Source organism: Juglans microcarpa x Juglans regia, chromosome 7S (genome assembly GCF_004785595.1).
Source record: "Juglans microcarpa x Juglans regia isolate MS1-56 chromosome 7S, Jm3101_v1.0, whole genome shotgun sequence".
Lineage (NCBI taxonomy): Eukaryota > Viridiplantae > Streptophyta > Magnoliopsida > Fagales > Juglandaceae > Juglans > Juglans microcarpa x Juglans regia.
This window is the reverse complement of record NC_054607.1, coordinates 481,360-500,318: the sequence shown is the minus strand read 5'-3', so window position 1 is coordinate 500,318 and position 18,959 is coordinate 481,360. Positions and strand designations below refer to the sequence as shown.

At 36.7% G+C, this 18,959-nt stretch overlaps 4 protein-coding genes across 10 annotated transcripts; 2 read left to right on the top strand and 2 right to left on the bottom strand.

The window, feature by feature from the left end:
* Nucleotides 1-938: 938 nt before the first annotated feature.
* LOC121241209 (RNA polymerase sigma factor sigD, chloroplastic) lies at nt 939-4,320 on the top strand. Of its 4 annotated transcripts, XM_041138893.1 has the most exons (6): nt 940-1,543; nt 1,915-2,142; nt 2,215-2,355; nt 3,165-3,365; nt 3,465-3,561; nt 3,876-4,011. In XM_041138893.1, exons 1-5 carry the CDS (start codon nt 1,112-1,114, stop codon nt 3,513-3,515), a joined length of 1,053 nt encoding a protein of 350 aa, XP_040994827.1. In that variant the 5' UTR covers nt 940-1,111; the 3' UTR covers nt 3,516-3,561; nt 3,876-4,011. The 4 variants fall into 4 exon arrangements, with proteins under 4 accessions (XP_040994825.1, XP_040994827.1, XP_040994826.1 ...); XM_041138891.1 differs by having other exon boundaries at nt 939-1,543; nt 3,165-3,561; XM_041138892.1 differs by lacking the exon at nt 3,876-4,011 and having other exon boundaries at nt 3,465-3,642.
* Nucleotides 4,321-5,042: 722 nt separating this feature from the next.
* On the bottom strand, nt 5,043-7,861 carry LOC121241211. 2 transcript variants are annotated; one of them, XM_041138897.1, is made up of 6 exons: nt 7,482-7,861; nt 6,730-6,807; nt 6,142-6,241; nt 5,761-5,903; nt 5,474-5,532; nt 5,145-5,339 (listed from the first exon to the last, which is right to left on the bottom strand). In XM_041138897.1, exons 1-6 carry the CDS (start codon nt 7,788-7,790, stop codon nt 5,321-5,323), a joined length of 708 nt encoding a protein of 235 aa, XP_040994831.1. In that variant the 5' UTR covers nt 7,791-7,861; the 3' UTR covers nt 5,145-5,320. The 2 variants fall into 2 exon arrangements, with proteins under 2 accessions (XP_040994830.1, XP_040994831.1); XM_041138896.1 differs by lacking the exon at nt 5,474-5,532 and having other exon boundaries at nt 5,043-5,339; nt 7,482-7,857.
* A 446-nt stretch (nt 7,862-8,307) lies between these two features.
* Nucleotides 8,308-9,892, bottom strand: LOC121241212 (DNA glycosylase/AP lyase ROS1). The gene is made up of 6 exons (XM_041138898.1): nt 9,676-9,892; nt 9,506-9,571; nt 9,275-9,389; nt 9,151-9,187; nt 8,639-8,700; nt 8,308-8,604 (listed from the first exon to the last, which is right to left on the bottom strand). The coding sequence occupies exons 1-5, from the start codon at nt 9,814-9,816 to the stop codon at nt 8,676-8,678; spliced, it is 384 nt and encodes a 127-aa protein (XP_040994832.1). The 5' UTR covers nt 9,817-9,892; the 3' UTR covers nt 8,308-8,604; nt 8,639-8,675.
* Nucleotides 9,893-13,931: 4,039 nt separating this feature from the next.
* Nucleotides 13,932-18,350, top strand: LOC121241210 (phenylacetaldehyde reductase-like). Of its 3 annotated transcripts, XM_041138895.1 has the most exons (7): nt 13,932-14,240; nt 15,348-15,517; nt 15,835-16,026; nt 16,470-16,632; nt 16,941-17,127; nt 17,656-17,743; nt 17,903-18,350. In XM_041138895.1, the coding sequence occupies exons 1-7, from the start codon at nt 14,117-14,119 to the stop codon at nt 17,954-17,956; spliced, it is 978 nt and encodes a 325-aa protein (XP_040994829.1). In that variant the 5' UTR covers nt 13,932-14,116; the 3' UTR covers nt 17,957-18,350. The 3 variants fall into 3 exon arrangements, 2 of the variants coding, with proteins under 2 accessions (XP_040994829.1, XP_040994828.1); XR_005935684.1 differs by lacking the exon at nt 17,903-18,350 and having other exon boundaries at nt 16,941-17,560; nt 17,656-17,789; XM_041138894.1 differs by having other exon boundaries at nt 17,656-18,350.
* Nucleotides 18,351-18,959: the final 609 nt, after the last annotated feature.

Here is an 18,959-nt window from a genome sequence, read left to right as displayed (position 1 = left end):
TAAAAAAATATAATATGTTGTGTGAAGAGACGATGAATATAATTTTTCATATATATAACATATATATACACAATCGATGATTCAACCAAAAGTTTTCAAATATTTTTTTATGAAAAAGTTTCAAAATACTTTTAATAAAAATATGATATAAACTCAAATAATGCAATTCACGTATTTGATCTCAAAAATCATTTTTTCAAATTTTTTTTTTCGAATTTCCTTGTTTAAAATAAAATTCTTAAGCTAATAAGGTTATGAAATAATACTAATATATCACTTCAATTTGTTCCTCATTTTGACTGTTTATATATTTATTTTTTTATATTTATTTACTGATTAAGAAAGTGACTATTAGTATATTAATATTTTTTTATATTTTTTAAAATATTTAAAAGTATTAAAAAAATATGAATAAAAAATTAAAAAGAAAAATTTTGACCAAGGGATACGTCCAGAAGTGCCAGCAGTCACTGCTGGACGGCACCCTATCAACACTCTAAGGTTGTGATAATGTTGGCATTTTGTACATGATTATAAATTTTCTCTTAATTCAAACAAACAAAAAAAATCCTATTTTTATCATTCAATTCTCCTATCATTTTTACTAAACATAAAGATAAAGAAAATTAATATATTTTTACCTCTTTCTTATTTTCGTACTAAGAACAAAAAATTCACTTCCGAAATACAAGTTTTTATGTGCCTTAATATAGTTTTGAAGATGAACAGAACACCCATCCTAACCAAGAATACTGCATATATAATATATATATATATATTCTATAATAAAGGCTTGATTGAATTGTATTTTTAATTACCATAAAAACTGAAAGTAAAACAATTTAAGAAGCCGTCAAAGTTTGATTTATTCGGTAGATAGATTTTGTACATTACGAAGAATGAAAGAGGGTTAAGGACATCCACACAGCTCCCAACTTCCCTTTTTATCTTCTCTGCTGCAGCAGCAGCACTGAAAACGGACAAAGCAGTTTGTCCCACATGAAACTATGGCAGGACAGAAATATCTATCAAGAAAAATCTCCCAATTCTGTTTTGCTAACCCAAGCTTCCACTCACTCACTCACTCACTTTTTCGTCTACTACCTTCTTTATGGCTATCACCACCATATGCTCGTCCCCAGCCCACTCCCCAACTCTTCCAGCCATTTCATCGCTCAAAACCCACCACCCTCTCCCCCACTTAACAGTTTCCTCGTCTTTTTCCACCAAGTTTGGCTCAAACTTAGTCTCCAACGATGCATTAGTCATTGCTGCGGCAGCCCAGGCAGTGGCGCTAGCGCATGCTGCCATGCAGGCAGCCAGAGATGCTGTGTCGGCTGCAGCTGAGACTGGAGAGGTTTGGAGTGGCAGAGAGATTGAGAAGGGGTTGGTGAGGTATGAGAGTGGCTGTGGAGTGAGAAGGAGGAAAAGAAGAAAAGGGTTGGAGGGTAAAAATGGTGTAGGGTCAAGAAGTTCGCGTGGGTCTGTGAAGTCCAGGAATTTGAGCTCAAGAGAGGAGGCAGAGCTTTGTTTATGCGTCAAGGTAGGTTTGCTTGTAAAAGTGCTATAGTGGCTGCTATTCAGTGTTAGTATCATCGAAGTGATGCAGATTCTGAATTTTAGTATGTCTTGTGGGGCTTGAATAATTGTCTGTGTTAACCTCTTTACACAGTTTGTTTACGGCCAATATTTTTCTAAGTTGTTTGTGAATCTCAGAACTCCAATTGTCTGCTACCATACTGCAATTGTTGGCTTTTTGAGTGTGTTCTACAAATTTCCCGTTAAGATATATAACGGAATTCAATGGTTGATTGTTCCAATAATAATTGTTAATTACTCTTTTTAGGAGTTCGAAAAGTAATCAAATTCTGTATTATCTATATAAGAAAAATATATGCTTTTGAAAATTGATAGGAGGGAGCAAGACTAGAAGTGGCAAGAACAAGAATCACCAAAGCTCAAGGGCGTCAGCCAACCTCAAAACAGCTGGCCAAGGCCATAGGGATGGAAAGGAGTGTAGATAAGATGTTGTGCGACGGGAGAGACTCGCGAGAAAGGATTTCTCGGAGCTACCGGAGACTAGTTGTCTCCATTGCCAAAGGTTATCAAGGCAAAGGATTAAGCTTCCAAGACCTCATTCAGGTTGCCATACATTTTACTCTTGAACACTGCTTACTAGCAGAGTGCTGATAACCTTTTTTTTTTTTGGAACAGCAAGGGAGCATTGGCCTCCTTAGAGGGGTTGAGAAATTCGAACCAGAAAGAGGATACAGACTCTCAACATATGTGTACTGGTGGATTAAACAAGCTATTATCAAAGCCATAGCAAATGAATCTAGAATAGTGAGATTACCGGTGAGATATCGCATGAATCAACAATTTCTTTAAAATCATTGCTACTTCCTGGTTAAGCCTGTCCAACTGCTGAGCATTATTTTCTGTTGAGGATGATTTAATCGTCTAAGATTCTTCTTTGAGTAAAGATTTTGTAAATATGTGTAGACTATATGCTTGTCAGTTTGTGTAAATATGTTTACATCAATCTTCCCAAAAAAAATTGTCTGGCTGAGGAAAGAAGGGAGGGGTAGGAGGTTGTGTGGCATTTCAATGCAATATATCGTGCTCAAGCAGAAACAAACCCAGGTTTTGTTGTCAATCTATACTGGCTCAAAAACTAACGTCTTCTGTGTGTTGTCAAAGGATATATCTCTGAGGTGTTCTAAATCTTCATGGTATGTCAAACCTGTGAAAGTATTAGTATCTCAAGTAACTTATTTGCATAAGTATTTATAAATTCCTGATGAACCGAGTTATTTCATGTCTTTGGGATTCTTTCTTTTGTTCTCTCATCATGATGCTACTAGCACAAACATGATGTTCCCATTGAGCCGGGCCTAATTTATTTATTTCCTCTCTTTCTATTTTGTTGTCATTTTTGTAAATTGTATTTCCTAAAACTGTTCTGTCAGATGCGAAGCTGGTATTTGTGGTGGGTAGTGCTGATGTACAGGTTGAGGTTGTGATATCGTAGATCGTCTTATGATTTAAGAGGAGTTCTAAGTTTAAACTAGTTATTTCCTTCTGGTTCACAAATTTCCTTCACTCTCTAGTTTTGGGAGGTAAACCGGTAATTAGCGAATGCATGGTTAGCTGGTTATGTGCAGGGACACATGTGCAGGATGGTGGCGAGAACTGCAGAAGCTAGAAACCTCTTGTGTAAAAAATTAGGGCGGCTGCCTACTCATGATGAAATTGCTGAAGTGCTCAATGTGCATATTTCGATTGTGAGACTTGTTTCTGAGAGGAACAGGCCACCGATTTCACTGGATCGAGCAATAACTGATCAGGGCAGCATAACTCTCCAGGTTCTTTTCTTGAACTTTATTCGAAGCCTCCGTTTATTTTTTTTCATTCGAAACTTAATTTTTTTCAAAAGGAAGCTTGTTTTTAATGTTTGCTTTCAGCTTCTTGTTCATGTTTCCTTTCTTCCCGCAACATATTGGTGGCTCAGATGATGAGAAATCATGTATCCATGTTGAAAGTCAGGCCATGACTTTTCATGTTAGTAAAGGTTATAAGCCCTATATTTCCTATATTTTGAGAATGCTCAAATGTTCATGGATCCCCTTCTGAGAAATGTGCTGGGAGAAGGGATTGAAGTATCACCACCACAATAAAAATTTCAAATTCTTTGCTTCTATAATCTGGTGTGCTCGATCTCTCTGCCCTTTTGGATTATAGTCTCATTTGGTTCTACTTTTGCACTAGCTCTTCCTCCACTGTCATGTGTCAGGATGGAAAATTGGTTTAAAATATGAAGATTATGACACATGCCTCATGTACTAACTCTGATCTAAGTTCACAATCTTTTGCAGGAGATTATATCAGGACCAGATGAAACAACGCCGGAAAAGATGGTAAAGAAACAGCTAATGAAGCAAGAGCTGGAGAAACTTCTCACATCACTTGATAAACGAGAAGAACATATATTGAGATTACACTTTGGGCTCAATGGAGAGCCACCCCGGTCCTGTGAGGAGATAGGAAGAATGTTAAAGCTTTCAAGAGAGAGGATCCGACAGATCAATGGCATCGCATTATCAAAGTTACGACAGACAAGTGTTGTAGACATTCTAGAATTGTATTTTGTATAGATGTTCTTGCATTGATTAACAGAATCAGAAGATAGAGGGAAAAAGAATATAATATGATGATTTAGAATTGTACATTTAGACTGCATCATATTTTTTAAGCTATAATAAACCAACGCGTAGGAATTCTCATATTCCAATGTCAAATGATTTTGGCTACTTTTCACAAGCTTTTCTTGTGCTTATTCTCTCTTCATCAAATGCTACCAACCTGATATCCTATCACATGCTGCACCAATTACATCAGAGCTGCTAATTGAGTTCATGGTCCGGAAACTGTTGTCATCTTTAATGAATTCCATGCATTTATACACGCTACTTAATACTTATTTTGAAGTCTCATCAGCAGGAAGCGCATAAGCTCATGTACAAAGAGATGACTAGCATAATTTACCTTCTAAGTTACACATTTAGGAACAAGTGACCTGGTGGTAAATTCAATCTTAGGATGAAATGCCCTGGTGGCTTAGCAATAGCAGCAATGATGGACTGGATCTTATTGGTTACAAGAAACAAAAAAAGTTAATAATAAAGAAAGAACAAGGAGAAGAGAAGATGATGATTAAGTTATATGGGGGGAAAGATAGTCACCTACCATTAATGAAGTAAATATGAACAACCTTAATGTACGAGGTTAACCCATCGTTATAGTCAAAAGTGATACAAAAAGCTAAATGCTTACGGGTATGGACCTAAAAAGAAAAGAGGGCAATCCCCACTGTAGATGATATTTTATCACGATTAAGTTTCTGTTGACATAAATAGTTTTAGCAAGTTACCATAGATCATAAGATGGCATCTCTTTACACAATGACCCACGACTTGATTTTACCTTCAAGTGCTGCACAAACACGATCGATCATTGACTACAATGAAGATCCTTCAACGCACTCCATAGGCAATCTTTTCGAACATGAACATTTACTTTTCGAAGTGGGAACAAATGTTACATCGTTTGATATTATATATCAGACATCCCTAGTCTGATTTGTGCAGATTATGAAGGATGTACAAAGAGGCAGATGATAAGAAAATACATACAGAATAACTTAACAGATCCACACCAGTGGCAATTGTTACCATCTTGCTCCTCTCAAACATCTTAACTAAAAGAATCATGACAATAACGTGTCCCACTTTTGTCTTCAATTCATCGAGTGAGCTAATTTTCATCCATCGAGGCCTCTCCTACAAATCAATAAGAATCATTTGGTTATCTTTGTGAACTCAAAGAAGAAGAAGAGATTAAATATAAAATGGAGGGGAGCTAAAAAGCCATCTAGCTGAAAGAATATCAGCAATTCTTCAATGTAGTCTATTGCCGCTCATGCAGTGAGGAGAGGCAAAACACAAGCTCCCACTGCTCATAGGCTACATACATCTGATGTACGGGCAGTAAAGTTAGAAGCTTTTCATTCAGTCTAATATCCTAACTTCAAAGATAGCATGCTACATGATTAAAAGAAGCCAGTAGATGAAGGAATGAATTGGTTGTGTTAAATTTAAAAGAGGAAGCGTTGATGGAATTCCTGGGATATATGATGTATGCAGATGCTGAAAACATTTTTTAACAGAGAATTTCTGAGTATAGTTGAGGGGTTAAGATCACCTTGAGAGCAAACATTCCAAACAGAGAGGAGCCCTTGAGGGCACGATCAAGACTGGTAGGCACATCAGGAGGCACATTACTGATAAATAATCCATATAAGCCCATACCGAATATTAACATGACAGTCCCAGCAAGATAAACATCTGCAGCAGCAATTTTTTCTTATATCTCATCACTCACAGAATTTGAAGATCAGAAGAGTTGGTATTTGTGTGCAAAAGGTAAAAGTTGGTGGGAAAGAGTTTTCCATTCAAAGAAGAAAATGATTCCCCAATTTTGAAGCCATAGACGTTCAAGTATGTGAATTGAAGAATTGTGAATACTTGCATGTTAGCAAAATAAAAGAAAAAATCTGCTGAAGTGAATTCCTTAGAATCTAACCAATAGCTTCAACTAGTCGTAGAACCATCTTTCCTGCGTGAATCCCTTTGGCACAGCTCGTCCAGTAAACTTTATATGCATCTACAATATAAACACAACCCTACAAATAATCCAAAATAGTCGGTCATCAGTTGCATATGCAAATAATATTTTTTGTGCTCATGCAACTCATACAATTTTCTCCTAAATAAACTTTTGTGGTCAGGCTCTATTATGGATTTTTGACCACCTTTTCCATGGGGTGCTCTTATCTCTTCCTTCTCCAAGCACAGATTACAGAAGATGGAGAAGAAAGAATCGAGAAGAACGTATCAACAACTGGTTTTATTAGGGGACAGCTCATGATGTTCTTGATACTAGTTTTATGCTGGGACAGGTAATGATGTTCATATCGATCTATCATGTGCATTTAGTTACAATAATACAAGAAAAAAAATCTAAACCTCTTCCATCATCATCAAATAACAGAAGCTCAACGTTGAATATAAAACTAACAACAACAGCTGATAAGATGTAAATATCTTCTTCAGATAGGATATAATGCTTCTCTTTCAATTATTTGAAATAATCAGGGAAGACGGGAAGTACATTGAGAAAGCACAAAAGAGAGCCGGCCAACGAGCCTCCAACAGCCAGAAGTGCCAAGAAGCGGAAGTCAAAAATTGCCTGCTCAATGATGGACAAACAAGAATTGCATTTAAAAGCCTAGAATATGCATAAAAATATATATGTACATATATAGAAGAAATTCACAACTGATTTGACAAGGAAACTCTATAAAACAGGACAAAAGCAAAAGAAGAAGAAGAAAAAATATTATGAATGGTGTGTTTTAGTGCATATTACAAATTAAAGAGCAACATTCTCCCAGGAGACGAGTCTATATAACCTTAATTTTCAGTGTTGTGATTCTAATATTCAGTCAGCTGACTACACGAGGGAACAATGACTAACCTTGCTGGATGACTAAATTTCTGATTACTTGAGTCAGACACCAGCATAAAGACACATCTTTAAAAACACTTGTCACGGGTAGAGGGGCATGGACATGCCATTCCTCGACGAAACACATACATTGGCCAAAGCCCCTAGTTTATTGTTTCCCATAGTACATACTGATATAAACTTATTTAAACAGCACAATGCACTCTATATTTATTTCATCCAATTTACCCAAGAAAATTATCTAGATCATCAAAGTACCAAGAAAGAATTAGCTTTTATTCATCCATTCTCTAACTGATTCACAGTTTAGTTGAAGTATTCTGAATTCAGTTCAAAATGGACCAAAAAAGGGTGAAAGAAGCAGAAGAAGAGGCAAGTGTTATGAGTCTACTTACCCTCTCAACGGACGATTCGGTGGACCTAATAAAACGGGCAACCGGGTTGCCGTTAGGGTTAGCTAGGGCATAGTTTATACCCGAATCAGAGGGTGTAGAGGGCTCCACAACGAAGTGTTTGGAGGACGAAGATGTCGATGGAAGCCTGGGTTCACTTGGTGGTGAAGATTTTGACTCACGGGATGAAGATGATGGCGAGGAACTCAAGCAAGCGTACGGATGAGAAAAGCGCTGGTGAAAGTATAGAGGGCGGCGAATAGGGACGGAGATGGAGAGTGGTGTGGTGGAGATGGAAGCGAAGAGAGCCATTGCAGAGAGAGAGAGAGAATAGTCTGTAAGCTGCGCCTTTTGTTTTTGTTTTTGTTTTTTTTTAAACTTTACCGCGAGATGGCGGGTAAGAACGGTAATTTAGGAAGGGAAGAGGTAGGCCACGCGTGCGAAAATCATCGGGACAAAAATGATCCACGCATTACATCCATGAGAAAAAGCGTGCTTTGGGAGCAAGATAGATACATACATGCACAAGCTTCCAATACAGTAAGATAGTCCTATGGCTCTTGTTCATCATTCTTTCAAATCATTGACTTAAAAGTTATTTGTTATGTTTTGTTGATGAGTAATGCTAAATATAGTCATGTGTTGTATAAATATCACGCATTCATTTTGAAAAAGAGTAATGTTTATTATTAAAAAATTAATTTATTCTTGCAGATCTCATATTTACTCTCTTTATTTATCTCTTAATTATTTGATGTCAAGACAAAAATATTACAAAGATAATTAAAATGATAATAAATAAGTTCTAACTCATCCATTCTGCATCATGTTTCATTGGATGGATGACTTTTCGAGAAACATCTTCATTTGATCAGAATAATTTTATTTTCTTTATGAATCAGTACAACGATATTTCCGGCGCTCTCTGCGTGGATGTTTCTAATGCAACTGTTCTTTTTTTGTTAAATACAAGTGATAACTACAATAAGATCGTGCCAAAGAAGCTCTAGATATGTATCCACCTAGTTGTTTGCCTCATGTCAAACCATATCAAAATTGCAAAACACATTAAGGAATACTTTTAGGTGAATTTTCTGTGTTATCTTCTATTCATCTTCCATTCTTGCCTTAATTCCCATCTTGTTTGCTGAAAGATGGAGTCTTTTTGCCAGGGGTCTTGGAGCTCCTGTTCTTCTGTCAAATCCTCTCACACAAATAAACCTTGTAAAAGTTATCAAAAAAAAAAAAAAAAAACTTGTAAAAACATAATAATTCCTGTGTATTATTTGTAATTTCATCAGGTATAATCAGATAGACACTAGGTATTATGAATCCTTCTTGTCAATGATGTTTCTATTCTTATATACTTTTTTATACTTTTTTCTTTTCCGTGAAACATCTTCCAAAAACATATTCTTATACTTTTCTGTGAAGCAGAAGCAAGCCTCAAAAAGTAGTTTATTCAATATTATTGTTTCTTTGCCATTTGGACCCTGCTTGTGTGTGAAACAGTTTCAAAGTGCTTTCATACTCAATAAAGTCTGTTTCAATGATGTTATGAATACCGAAGGGAATACTTATCCTGTGTATGAACATTTCACTAATCTTCTTATTTCTTTGTTATCTTTAAAGCTCTTTGGATCAGATTTGGATAAGTGAATCACAATAGTACCTTCCTTTGCAGCTCCGAATTGCATCCGCTGATAAACCTGATTTACACCCAAAAAAGAAAATTATCTCTGGGGCATGAATTCGACCCATCTAATTTGAGCTCTATTCTTGTAATGCTTGTTTACCTCTAAATACTGCAGTTGCTGAAGAGGCAAAGTATGCAGTTCGCCTTTCTAAATGCCAAATCCATTCTCTAGGAACATGGATTGGGTTTTGGCTAGTTTCATCATAAGCAAATACCTGCATGGGATTTCTACATATGTTGTAACCTGACAGCTTGAACTAAATTGCTAATAGTTTCATAGCATGGAAACAGTCTATATTTAAAGAAGCAAAGAGTTTTCAAATAAATTGACCTCATTAACTTGAATGTATGTTCCATTGAGAGGAAACCTCCCCTTCATTGCTGTACGACTGGGTATCTGCTCATGGATTTTTTTTTGAGTCATTTCTTTTTATATAATAGTCTACCATATTTTATTGCAGTTATGACAATAAGAATGTGTTCATGGGTTCTTGATTTTACTCCCCAAAATTGTTCCTCGAATTGTGTTGGAGTTCTGTTCTCTAATACTGTTGCAACAAAAGCATGTTTCCTCGTTGCAAAGTTCTCCAGACTTGGAGTACAGCTGACATGAAACATTGCCACGATTAATTTGATTAGCATACTATAGAATCACGACATACTGTCTCTTGAGACTTAAACTAATGTACATGTCTCTTGATTTCTGAAAGTTGGATCTTTCAATGTAGAGAAATGCAAAGATGTTATTTGAAACCCTTAACAAGTATCATCTTTATGGGAAAAAAAAATCATGTCCTGAATATCATTTATTGTTTGATACTGAGGCCGTGAACCATTCGTATTAAATGGTGGGTGGGTGCAGTGACATACTGTGCTTTTATATCTGGTTTCCATATGACAAGAAGGTATGGGCATGGATCATCATCTCTATGTTTTCCGCAGTCCTAACTGCCTCCCAGTCTACAGAATCCGTGTGATCACCACTTGGTTTGACATGGGAATAAAGTCTCCTTAGTTCATCCCAGTCAATTTCTTCCTCTTTTTGGATCCTTTTAGTTTTTGTTGTCCCGGTAGCTGTCTTTGTCTCATCAAATGCCATGCCAGAAGAAAACTTTTGTTCTTCTAAGTTTTCATTTTCCCCTTTCCTCCTTTTCTTGTTTATTATGGCATTGGCAACATCGGCTGGCTGCACCTTTCCCCTCTGACTTTGTACCATTTCATCTACTAAGCTTTCAGGCTTAGATATCATTCATGACAGCAAGAAATGCATTTACCCGTCAATGGAAGATATTTCTTTCTTCAGCCCACCATTTATCCTTTTCCTCATCTTCTTTTGTTTCACATTCGCCAATTGGTTTTTTATCCATTAGCTGCTTCCAAACTCTCATTGTCTCTGGATCAAGGTTAACTTTGGCCACTGCTCGGCGTTTCTTGATAGGGTCAAATGGCCCCTGATGGGGAACTAATGCTGCATGATTGTTTGTAGGATCATGTGCATTCTGGTCTTGCTCCTGATAGGGAACTAGCTAGCTAGAGTGCCAACCCTGCTCTTTGGACTGTGTTTGTTCTTATCTAGCATCGGGAGTTGGTTTTGTCCATCACTTGTGCACATGCACATAAGCTTCCGAACAAGGTCATCAATTGTACCTTCCAGCATACCTGCATCAACTAAACGATAAAAGCTCCTGTAACTGTGTTCATAAAAATGAATTCATTATGTAGAGAAACGTGACGAACTTCTCCAAGTAAGAAAAAATTGCCACAAGATGCAAGTAGTACCTTTTGATTTGGTTGGGGCAGTACCATGCCTGCTGATAGGACCGAGAGTAATCTGTTCTTGTTCTTCGAGAACTAGTGCCCAATGACTAGTACTGTTAGGAACATATTCAATTAAATTTTGCTCCGGGAGATGATTTTGTTCATTGCAGAGGCACTGATGTTTCTCAGCTAAAAAATTCATTCTTTCTTTGTGTGTACAGCCTGCATCTTGGGAGTGACTCTCTAGATCAAATCTCAAAGCCTGCTTGCATGTATTTGCAGCGGAATAGATTTTGTCTCCAGAAACATTATCTTTATATGAGGGACTAATCAAATTTTTATTCTTGCTTTTCCTCACATATTTCCTCTTTCCTGACATATTTTCCTCAGCAAGGTTTGGCGTTGAATGTTTTGGCATCTTAAGTTGTTGAGAGGTGGCTTGAATCCTTATGAAAAAGTGCCTCTTTAATCTGGTCGCTTGAGCGGTGTATCTGCAGCTCGAGCGAAGCCTCAATCCGAGAGTTCGTTCGACTCCCGCTCGACAGTCAGTTCGAGCGGAGTGCCAACCCAACAGTTTGCTCGACACCTGCTTGACAGTCAACTCGAGTGGGATGTCAAATCCTAACGTTCGCTCGAACAGATGTTAAAAAACGAGAGTTCATCGTTTCCGTATAAATAGAAAATGGCGTTCATTTTGTACAGGTTGAGTTTTGCATTTTGTGAGGCAGCAACAGTACGAGAGAGAGAGTTTCATATTTTGTATTGAAATTTGAAAAAGTTGTAATGATGAGTTGAGATAGGTTGATGATCCAAACAAAACCTCTTTTGTGGAGATTTTTTGTGATTAATCTTCTGTATCTTTGTTGATAGTGAATTCATTGAAACCAATTCCATCAGTGGACGTAGGCTCACATCGAGCCGAATTACTTAAATCTTAATGTTTTGTATATAATTGTCATTATTTTTTATTTATTTATTTCCGTTGCGATACTTCCAATTAGCATTTAATAACCCGTTTATCCCAACATAAGTTTTGGAGTCTTTTTGGGTTTGCCTTCACAAACCACCTTCTCTCCGATCTGATCATCATCTTCTTTGTCTGTAACCGCGGCATCTGAAGAAGTAAACAAGTTTTTGGAGCAGCTTTTTCTCACGTATTTCCTCTTCCCCGCACGCTTTGGAGTTGCAGGTTCTGGTGTCTTAGGTTTAGGAGTCCTTTTAGGTTCGCCTTCATCGACCACCTTGGGCCAATATTTCTTTTTTCTCGGTCTCTGCTTTGGCCTTTCGTTCAAGTCCGTATCATTATTTGGTCTTTTGTTTGCATTCCGTTTTTGTGAAGTTGAAAATGTAGAACCATCTACATTCAGAAAAACGCCAAATGTTTTATTTTCTACTTTTGTTAAATCTCATAATATCCCCAAGAAGTACAATGATTTTCCTGCCGCCAAGCTGCAGATTCTCTAGAATTGAAGGATCATGTCTTCGATCAACGATAATTCTATATATTGTAAGTTTTGCCAGCAACTATTCACAGCACACACTCCAGTTTTATAGTTTTTTTTATAGGAGGTTGAGATATTTTTCACAAGATGTGAAAATATTTTTCATAGAACGTGGGATGATAAGTAGTAGATGATGAGAAGAATTTTTCATATTATAAATTCTATATTTTTGGGTGAATGACGACTTCATTAATTCTCTCAAGTAGAAGTAAACAGATAAAACACGATCACAAAATAATGACATACGTTGAGGTAGATCATGAGTTTCTGGGCTGTTTGTATTGTTCCACTGGCTTGAGACATGATCAAACTCTTGCGCATGTCTGCCACCGTCAGATTGTGAAACAAGATCGCCAAAACCATCTGGCATCCTGTCCAGCACTGGACGTTGCATTATTGCATGTTCAGAGGACTGAGAGGCCGGAGGATCATTCCATTCAACAGTACTACCTCTATCTGGCTTAGAAGATCAGAGCAAAGAGTCCAAGCCTCTAGCCACCGCACCAGCCGGGCTACATCTACGCTCTTGGTCTCTGCTAGTTGTCTCAAAATAGAACAGCAGATTTCTTCAAGACCGTCGCATGCACGTTTGTTCAAGTCTAACAACCCCACAAACTGATCAAAATCTGAGACTCGCATGCCGTTTGATATATGTGACTCTACTATGGTAGAAGTTGGAGACACCGCATTGGAAGTACTAATATTGGGACTGTTCTACCGTCTAGTTGGCTGAGTAGGCTTTGCGAGGGTCCCTGGAAACCACAAGATCTGCGCCGCATGAAGAACTGCATCTTCTTCTTCCGCTGCATAAACGTTGTTTCCTAGGAACATTCTTTGGTACGTAAAACCTAAAGCCCTAGCAATTAGGTTGTGTACTTTACTACAAGTAGTTATGATGAAATAGAGAACTTTTCTAGGCCTGCCTAGTATAAGCTCTAAATGCATAAATTCTAAGTAAATGTTTTTTTTGTTTAAAAAATAGACTTTACAATAAAAAATAATTTTTTTTATATTAAAGTTCAATTTTTTATAAAAGATTTGTATAGAAATTTTGCATTTAAAACTTGTATATATACGATTATGGAGGCGTGCGTACGTAGGTGTTGAAAAACTTGAAACTTGAAAGCTTGAAGCTGCTAATTTGGTAGCTAGCAGACAGGCTTCCTTACTTTCTGAACCATGTTGATGCTGCATGCATGCATGCCTGCGCTGATGATGGGTTAATTAATGATCGATACTAATAATTATATAACCAAATTAATGGATCGCACGGACCCTTCGATCAAGACATGGTTGATTCCCAAAACTAATAAGAAAAACAAACCCACCTTAATTAAACATTTCAAACGTTGTATTCTTTTAAAAAATTAAAAAAACATACTCCAAAGGATAAAAATTATAATTGCTTGGAAGGTGGGTGGGAACTGGCCAGGAAGTCATGATCACAGTACTACCTACCCATATATGTTTACCGCATAGCATATTCCCTGGCTTAAAAAGCAAGAGATTGATCCAACCTAGACGTTGCTGTATCCGTCGGTCAACTGCAATCATAACCGCTATCTTCCCCGGCCGTCCTGTCATGACTCCTTACCATAAAAAAAAGCATTGACTGCCACAAAGGTAACAGATTATCAGAGAGAAACAGTACTAGATCAGAGTGATCTGAGAGGAGGAGGATCATGAGTTCTGGAGCTGAAGAGAAAGTGGTGTGCGTGACTGGAGCTTCGGGATACATAGCATCATGGCTGGTGAAGCACTTGCTCCGACGTGGCTATACCGTCAAAGCTACAGTTCGAGACCCAAGTCAGTGATCTCTCTTTCTGATCTCCCCTTCGTTTCCACCGAAATGTTGTTTCTTTTTTTGTTGCTCTAACGTTATTTATGTTATAATAAAGAAAATACTGTAAGAAGATGTAGATGGATGAACGAGTACAGTCCTGAATATGATTGTCTGTTTAGCGCTTTGATGGGTCGGTTTCTACTGGTTTCTCCCGTCATCTGGGACTGGGTTGACCTCAGGTGACGTTTCGGAGAGTTGAAAGCGACGCCTCAACACAGAGAGAGAGAGAGAGAGAGAGATGGAATGCTGGCATGGCTCCTCATAATTGCAGAGTTGATTTTCAGATTCCGTTTTACGAATTGTTAAAAATGAAAAAAAAAAAAAAGTACATTTTTTATCCTCAACAGGTTACGGTAAAAGCGTTTTCCAAACCACTGAAATCAACTCATTGTACTATTATTTATAAAATCGTAACACTTTTCACTTTTCTAGTTCTGACCCTTTGGTCCAAAGCTTAAAATATATGAAAATCAAGTAATTTAATGGTCAAGTTTTAATGAAAAGTGTAAAATGTCAATTTTAAGTGATTTGAGAGTTTACGATACAAAACCTTAATAATTTGATAATATAAAATGTCGAAAAAGAATTAGGCCAAATGATTTTTATTGGAAGATTTTGGGAAAGTGATTAATTTTCATATTTTCACAGATAAAGATGGTGATGTTTTTCCCATCAGCTATTTTATCTCAAAATAATTAAACAGGAAATAATAAAATCTTTTCAGTTTTGTAAATATAAGCACATTGTCGAATCACGTAAATGTTATATTGTGCGTGAGTTTTCTAATCTCATTTTCGTTTTTTTTTTTTTTCTTATTGTTCATGTCACTCTGTAATGCCAAAGTTCTAAAATTTATATGCCGTATTTATTAGTTTTAAGGCTCTTTGCATTTGACATGTACACAACCTCACCGTAGAGTGGTGAAGTAATGAACTGTCATCACCTTAGGATGGTTCATCTTTTATCAAGGATTTCATCTTGTAAAACAGTTGGTTTACCTTTTTTCTTCCTTGCGTCTTTTTTCATACACACTGCTTGATATTCCAAAATTTCTGGTATATATTCTACAGATGATCCGAAGAAAACAGAGCATTTACTTTCACTTGATGGAGCTAAAGAGAAACTTCAGCTATTCAAAGCAAATTTAGTGGAAGAAGGGTCTTTTGATTCTGTAGTTGATGGATGCCAAGGTGTTTTTCATACAGCATCCCCCTCTTTTCTTTCAGCCAATGACCCACAGGTTCAATCTATGAGATTATTGCGATATTTAATGTGAATCGTTATACTATTTCCAGTCTTTGCTGCCAATGTCCAGAAAGCTTAGTTTGTTTGTTTGATGATCTAAAACAACTAAAGGGATCTGATGCCGGCTCTCTTGTTTTTGCTTCCTGTGATTCTTGCTTAGTGCATGCGTCTTGCTTAGTGCATGATTAGCACATGATAAAATTGCTGAACGCCATTTGTTCATTTTTTTTCCAATATTAGTGTTTTTTCTATTGCTTAGATAAATAAATGAACTCTTACATAAGCTACTTCCACATTTTTCTCATAATTCAGTCAGAAATAATTGATCCAGCAGTGAAGGGAACACTCAACGTTCTTAGATCCTGTGCAAAAGTTGCTTCTATCAAGAGAGTGATTGTAACATCTTCTATGGCTTCAGTTCTCTACAAAAGAAAACCTCTGGACTCTGATGTGGTTGTTGACGAGACTTGGTTTTCAGATCCAGCTATTTGTGAGGAGTTGAAGGTGTGTCTACATGATATTAAATCATCTTTTTGACTTTATCTTTAATAAGGTTCCTATATAAAGTTGATCTATATATTCTGGCAGTGGCAGTCAAAGACCTTGAGTAAAGTTTGATTGATGATGCTACTGTAAGCACAAGATATACATAATCTCTTAATTAATTTTCTAGTTTTGGGTGCATGAGCGTGCATGTGTATACAGTGACTGAGGGACATTAGAAAATAGCAGTATAAGGTGTGTCATGCCTGTCAAGGTTGTCTTTGCCACCTTCTTCCTTTCTCAATGAGCATGTCCATGGCAACTTCTTGGAATATTGTTAAAAGTAAATTGCATAGATTCCTGGATACACATTATCAGATCAGGCATATATTGCAGATACTTTTTAGGCCTATGATTAATTGGTTACACACCAAATAAGGATCTCTCATTTTGGGTTATTTCAGCTCTGGTATCAGCTCTCAAAAACCTTAGCTGAGGAGGCTGCTTGGAAATTTGCCGAAGAGGGTGGAATAGATTTGGTTACAATGCATCCAGGCTTTGTTCTTGGTCCACTCATACAGCCAACTCCTGTTTCTAGCATTGAGGCTTTTATAAAGCTCATGAATGGTACTCTTTCGCAATTAACGAGGATTATGCATAATTATTTGTATTGACAAAAATTTAAAATGTTCAAGTTCGTGTATGGCACAGTAAGTGTGTCTACACCTATTCCAGTAAACTGCAAGTGTTAGAACTTTTGAAGGACACTACGATCATGGACTGACATTATAAGTTTCTCTATCTTTGAATGATGAGGTGCTGTTTTGTAGAACTTACTTTTCTCTGGCCATTTAAGTTCGCTTATGCTTAAAAGCAGGTTATGATTAATTTAGTTGCTTCTTTCTTTTTCTTTTTTTCTTTTTTTCCGGGTGCAGGAATTCAAACATTTCCTAGTGGGATTTATAGATTTGTTGATGTTAGAGATGTTGTTGATGCACATATTCAGGCATTTGAGACTCCTGCTGCTAGTGGCAGATACTGTTTAGTTGGCGATATTAAACACTATTCTGAGGTTTTCAAGATAGTGCACAAACTCTACCCCAGTTTGCACCTGCCCGAAAAGTGAGTTATTCACTTCCATGGTAATTGAAGTCCTTTATTGGTTCCATAGACACAAGCAACTAAATTAATTTCTTGTGTGCTTCTATCTTCTTGTTTCATTTTGTTCCATTCCTCAATTACGTTTATTTAATAATAACATTCTAAATTCCTTAGCACTTCGGTCATTCGAAAGAAATTCCATGCTGTTGTGGTTTTTGGAAACTAGGATATAATCATGAGCATATTATTTTGTATTTGAAGACTTTCTTTAACCGTTAGACAACAGAACTCCGACATCCTGCATTTTTTGACAAAAGATAAAATAGATCAGTTTCTGTGAAAAACTTCCCGTCGGATTCAATGTGTCTTCGGCTTTGATTTACTTGATATGGTCTAAAAGTTACTTCAATAAGCTCTCATTCAATACTTGATGGTCTGAAAGAGTAACTTTCAGGTTAGAAGAATCTGGTTTTCTTATTTTCTCTAGTGATAATATTCATCAATATTCAGTGTCCGAAAAAAGAACTTTTTTTTTTTTCAATTTTGCAGATGGGAAGATGGCAAGACTCTGGTACCACTGGAGAAGATATCCCAAGACAAAGCCAAAAGTTTGGGTATTAGCTTCATTCCTTTTGAAGTGACTCTTAGGGACACCATTGAAAGCTTGAAGGAAAATGGCATCCTCACTGTTTGAATTATGTGGTTAATATGGAGAAATGCAAATAAGCAGAGTCTGTTAATGTTTGTGGTTTCTTTTTCTTTTTCTTTTTTTCTTTTTGTGTTTTTTTTTTCTCAGCCTTCTGAACTTCATTTTTGCTGGGGTTTGCTGGTCTTTAAGTGTTTTCAATAATGAATTTCGCACCCAAATTGCTTACCTACCATATGGTAAGATTCTTGGCACAAAACATCAATGAGCTGGGTGTGACTGAAACCTGTGTCTGTGGGAAATGGTGTTGCATTTGCATTCGTTTTTGTCTTCGACAAATACAGTGTAACAGTTATGGAACTCAGGGAAAAATCTAGGCCTAAGAGTTGAACATTTAAGTTTCTTAACTAAGAAAAAGTTCTAAAATCTGTCACACCCCCAGACCAGACCGAGTTCTCTGGCCTCATAACAACACATGGGAGCAAATTGAAGTCCAAACTTCCAAATCTGATGTAGGGGAGCTTCTTTGATCCTAATTCAAGTAGTGCAGATCACTGAATATATACTCGCATCTGATATCATACGCAAGAAAAAATCTATTCATCATCTATTTTCTTATCATTTCATAATGTGGCATTAGATAATAGGTTCACAAGTGAAATATAATAAATATTTTCTAATCATCTAATGCTACATCATGAGATGATAAGAATTGAGATAATGAGTAGCATTACTTCGTACGCAATAATTCCATTCGAATCAAAGCTGTGGAAAAATCATGTTTTGCAACATTTCAATCTAACCCATCCATAGCTTCAATACTCTATCTTTACCGCCTGAGGCGACCTTTTTACCATCTGGACTCCAATCAGCATGTCAAATAATACAAAACCATATAAGAATATAAAAGGCCTATGTTTTTGGACACACAACATACTTTAATCTGCATGGCTTGGACTATCTTCTTGTTTCTAACTTCTGTGTCCGAATATCCCAAACCTAAACAATTTTAGCAGATTTTTTAAGCAAAGGTTATGGATGACTTACATTAATTGCATGTTTTTAGTACACTGTGTACACAAATCCTATCCTAATCAATTTCAAAAGTTTATTCATGCATAATAGAATATAATTGCATTTTTGTTCAAGTCATCATCACCTTGTACCTGACAAAAATACAAAAAAGAAAAAAAAAAAACCTAGAATT

What these genes read in the sequence shown, in the direction of transcription:
- LOC121241211 (XM_041138896.1), bottom strand. Translation starts at nt 7,790, where the DNA reads ATGGCTCTCTTCGCTTCCATCTCCACCACACCACTCTCCATCTCCGTC. An exon ending in CCGAATCGTCCGTTGAGAGG is followed by an intron (nt 6,808 to 7,481) that starts GTAAGTAGACTC and finishes ATCATTGAGCAG; the next exon opens with GCAATTTTTGACTTCCGCTT. An exon ending in ACGACTAGTTGAAGCTATTG is followed by an intron (nt 5,904 to 6,141) that starts GTTAGATTCTAA and finishes TTGCTGCTGCAG; the next exon opens with ATGTTTATCTTGCTGGGACT.
- LOC121241210 (XM_041138894.1), top strand. Translation starts at nt 14,117, where the DNA reads ATGAGTTCTGGAGCTGAAGAGAAAGTGGTGTGCGTGACTGGAGCTTCG. An exon ending in AGCTACAGTTCGAGACCCAA is followed by an intron (nt 14,241 to 15,347) that starts GTCAGTGATCTC and finishes TATATTCTACAG; the next exon opens with ATGATCCGAAGAAAACAGAG. An exon ending in CTATTTGTGAGGAGTTGAAG is followed by an intron (nt 16,027 to 16,469) that starts GTGTGTCTACAT and finishes GGGTTATTTCAG; the next exon opens with CTCTGGTATCAGCTCTCAAA.
- LOC121241212 (XM_041138898.1), bottom strand. Translation starts at nt 9,816, where the DNA reads ATGCTAATCAAATTAATCGTGGCAATGTTTCATGTCAGCTGTACTCCA. An exon ending in AGCAACTGCAGTATTTAGAG is followed by an intron (nt 9,188 to 9,274) that starts GTAAACAAGCAT and finishes GGTGTAAATCAG; the next exon opens with GTTTATCAGCGGATGCAATT. An exon ending in ATTCGGAGCTGCAAAGGAAG is followed by an intron (nt 8,701 to 9,150) that starts GTACTATTGTGA and finishes TAACTTTTACAA; the next exon opens with GGTTTATTTGTGTGAGAGGA.
- LOC121241209 (XM_041138890.1), top strand. Translation starts at nt 1,112, where the DNA reads ATGGCTATCACCACCATATGCTCGTCCCCAGCCCACTCCCCAACTCTT. An exon ending in AGCTTTGTTTATGCGTCAAG is followed by an intron (nt 1,544 to 1,914) that starts GTAGGTTTGCTT and finishes GAAAATTGATAG; the next exon opens with GAGGGAGCAAGACTAGAAGT. An exon ending in GCTTCCAAGACCTCATTCAG is followed by an intron (nt 2,143 to 2,214) that starts GTTGCCATACAT and finishes TTTTTGGAACAG; the next exon opens with CAAGGGAGCATTGGCCTCCT.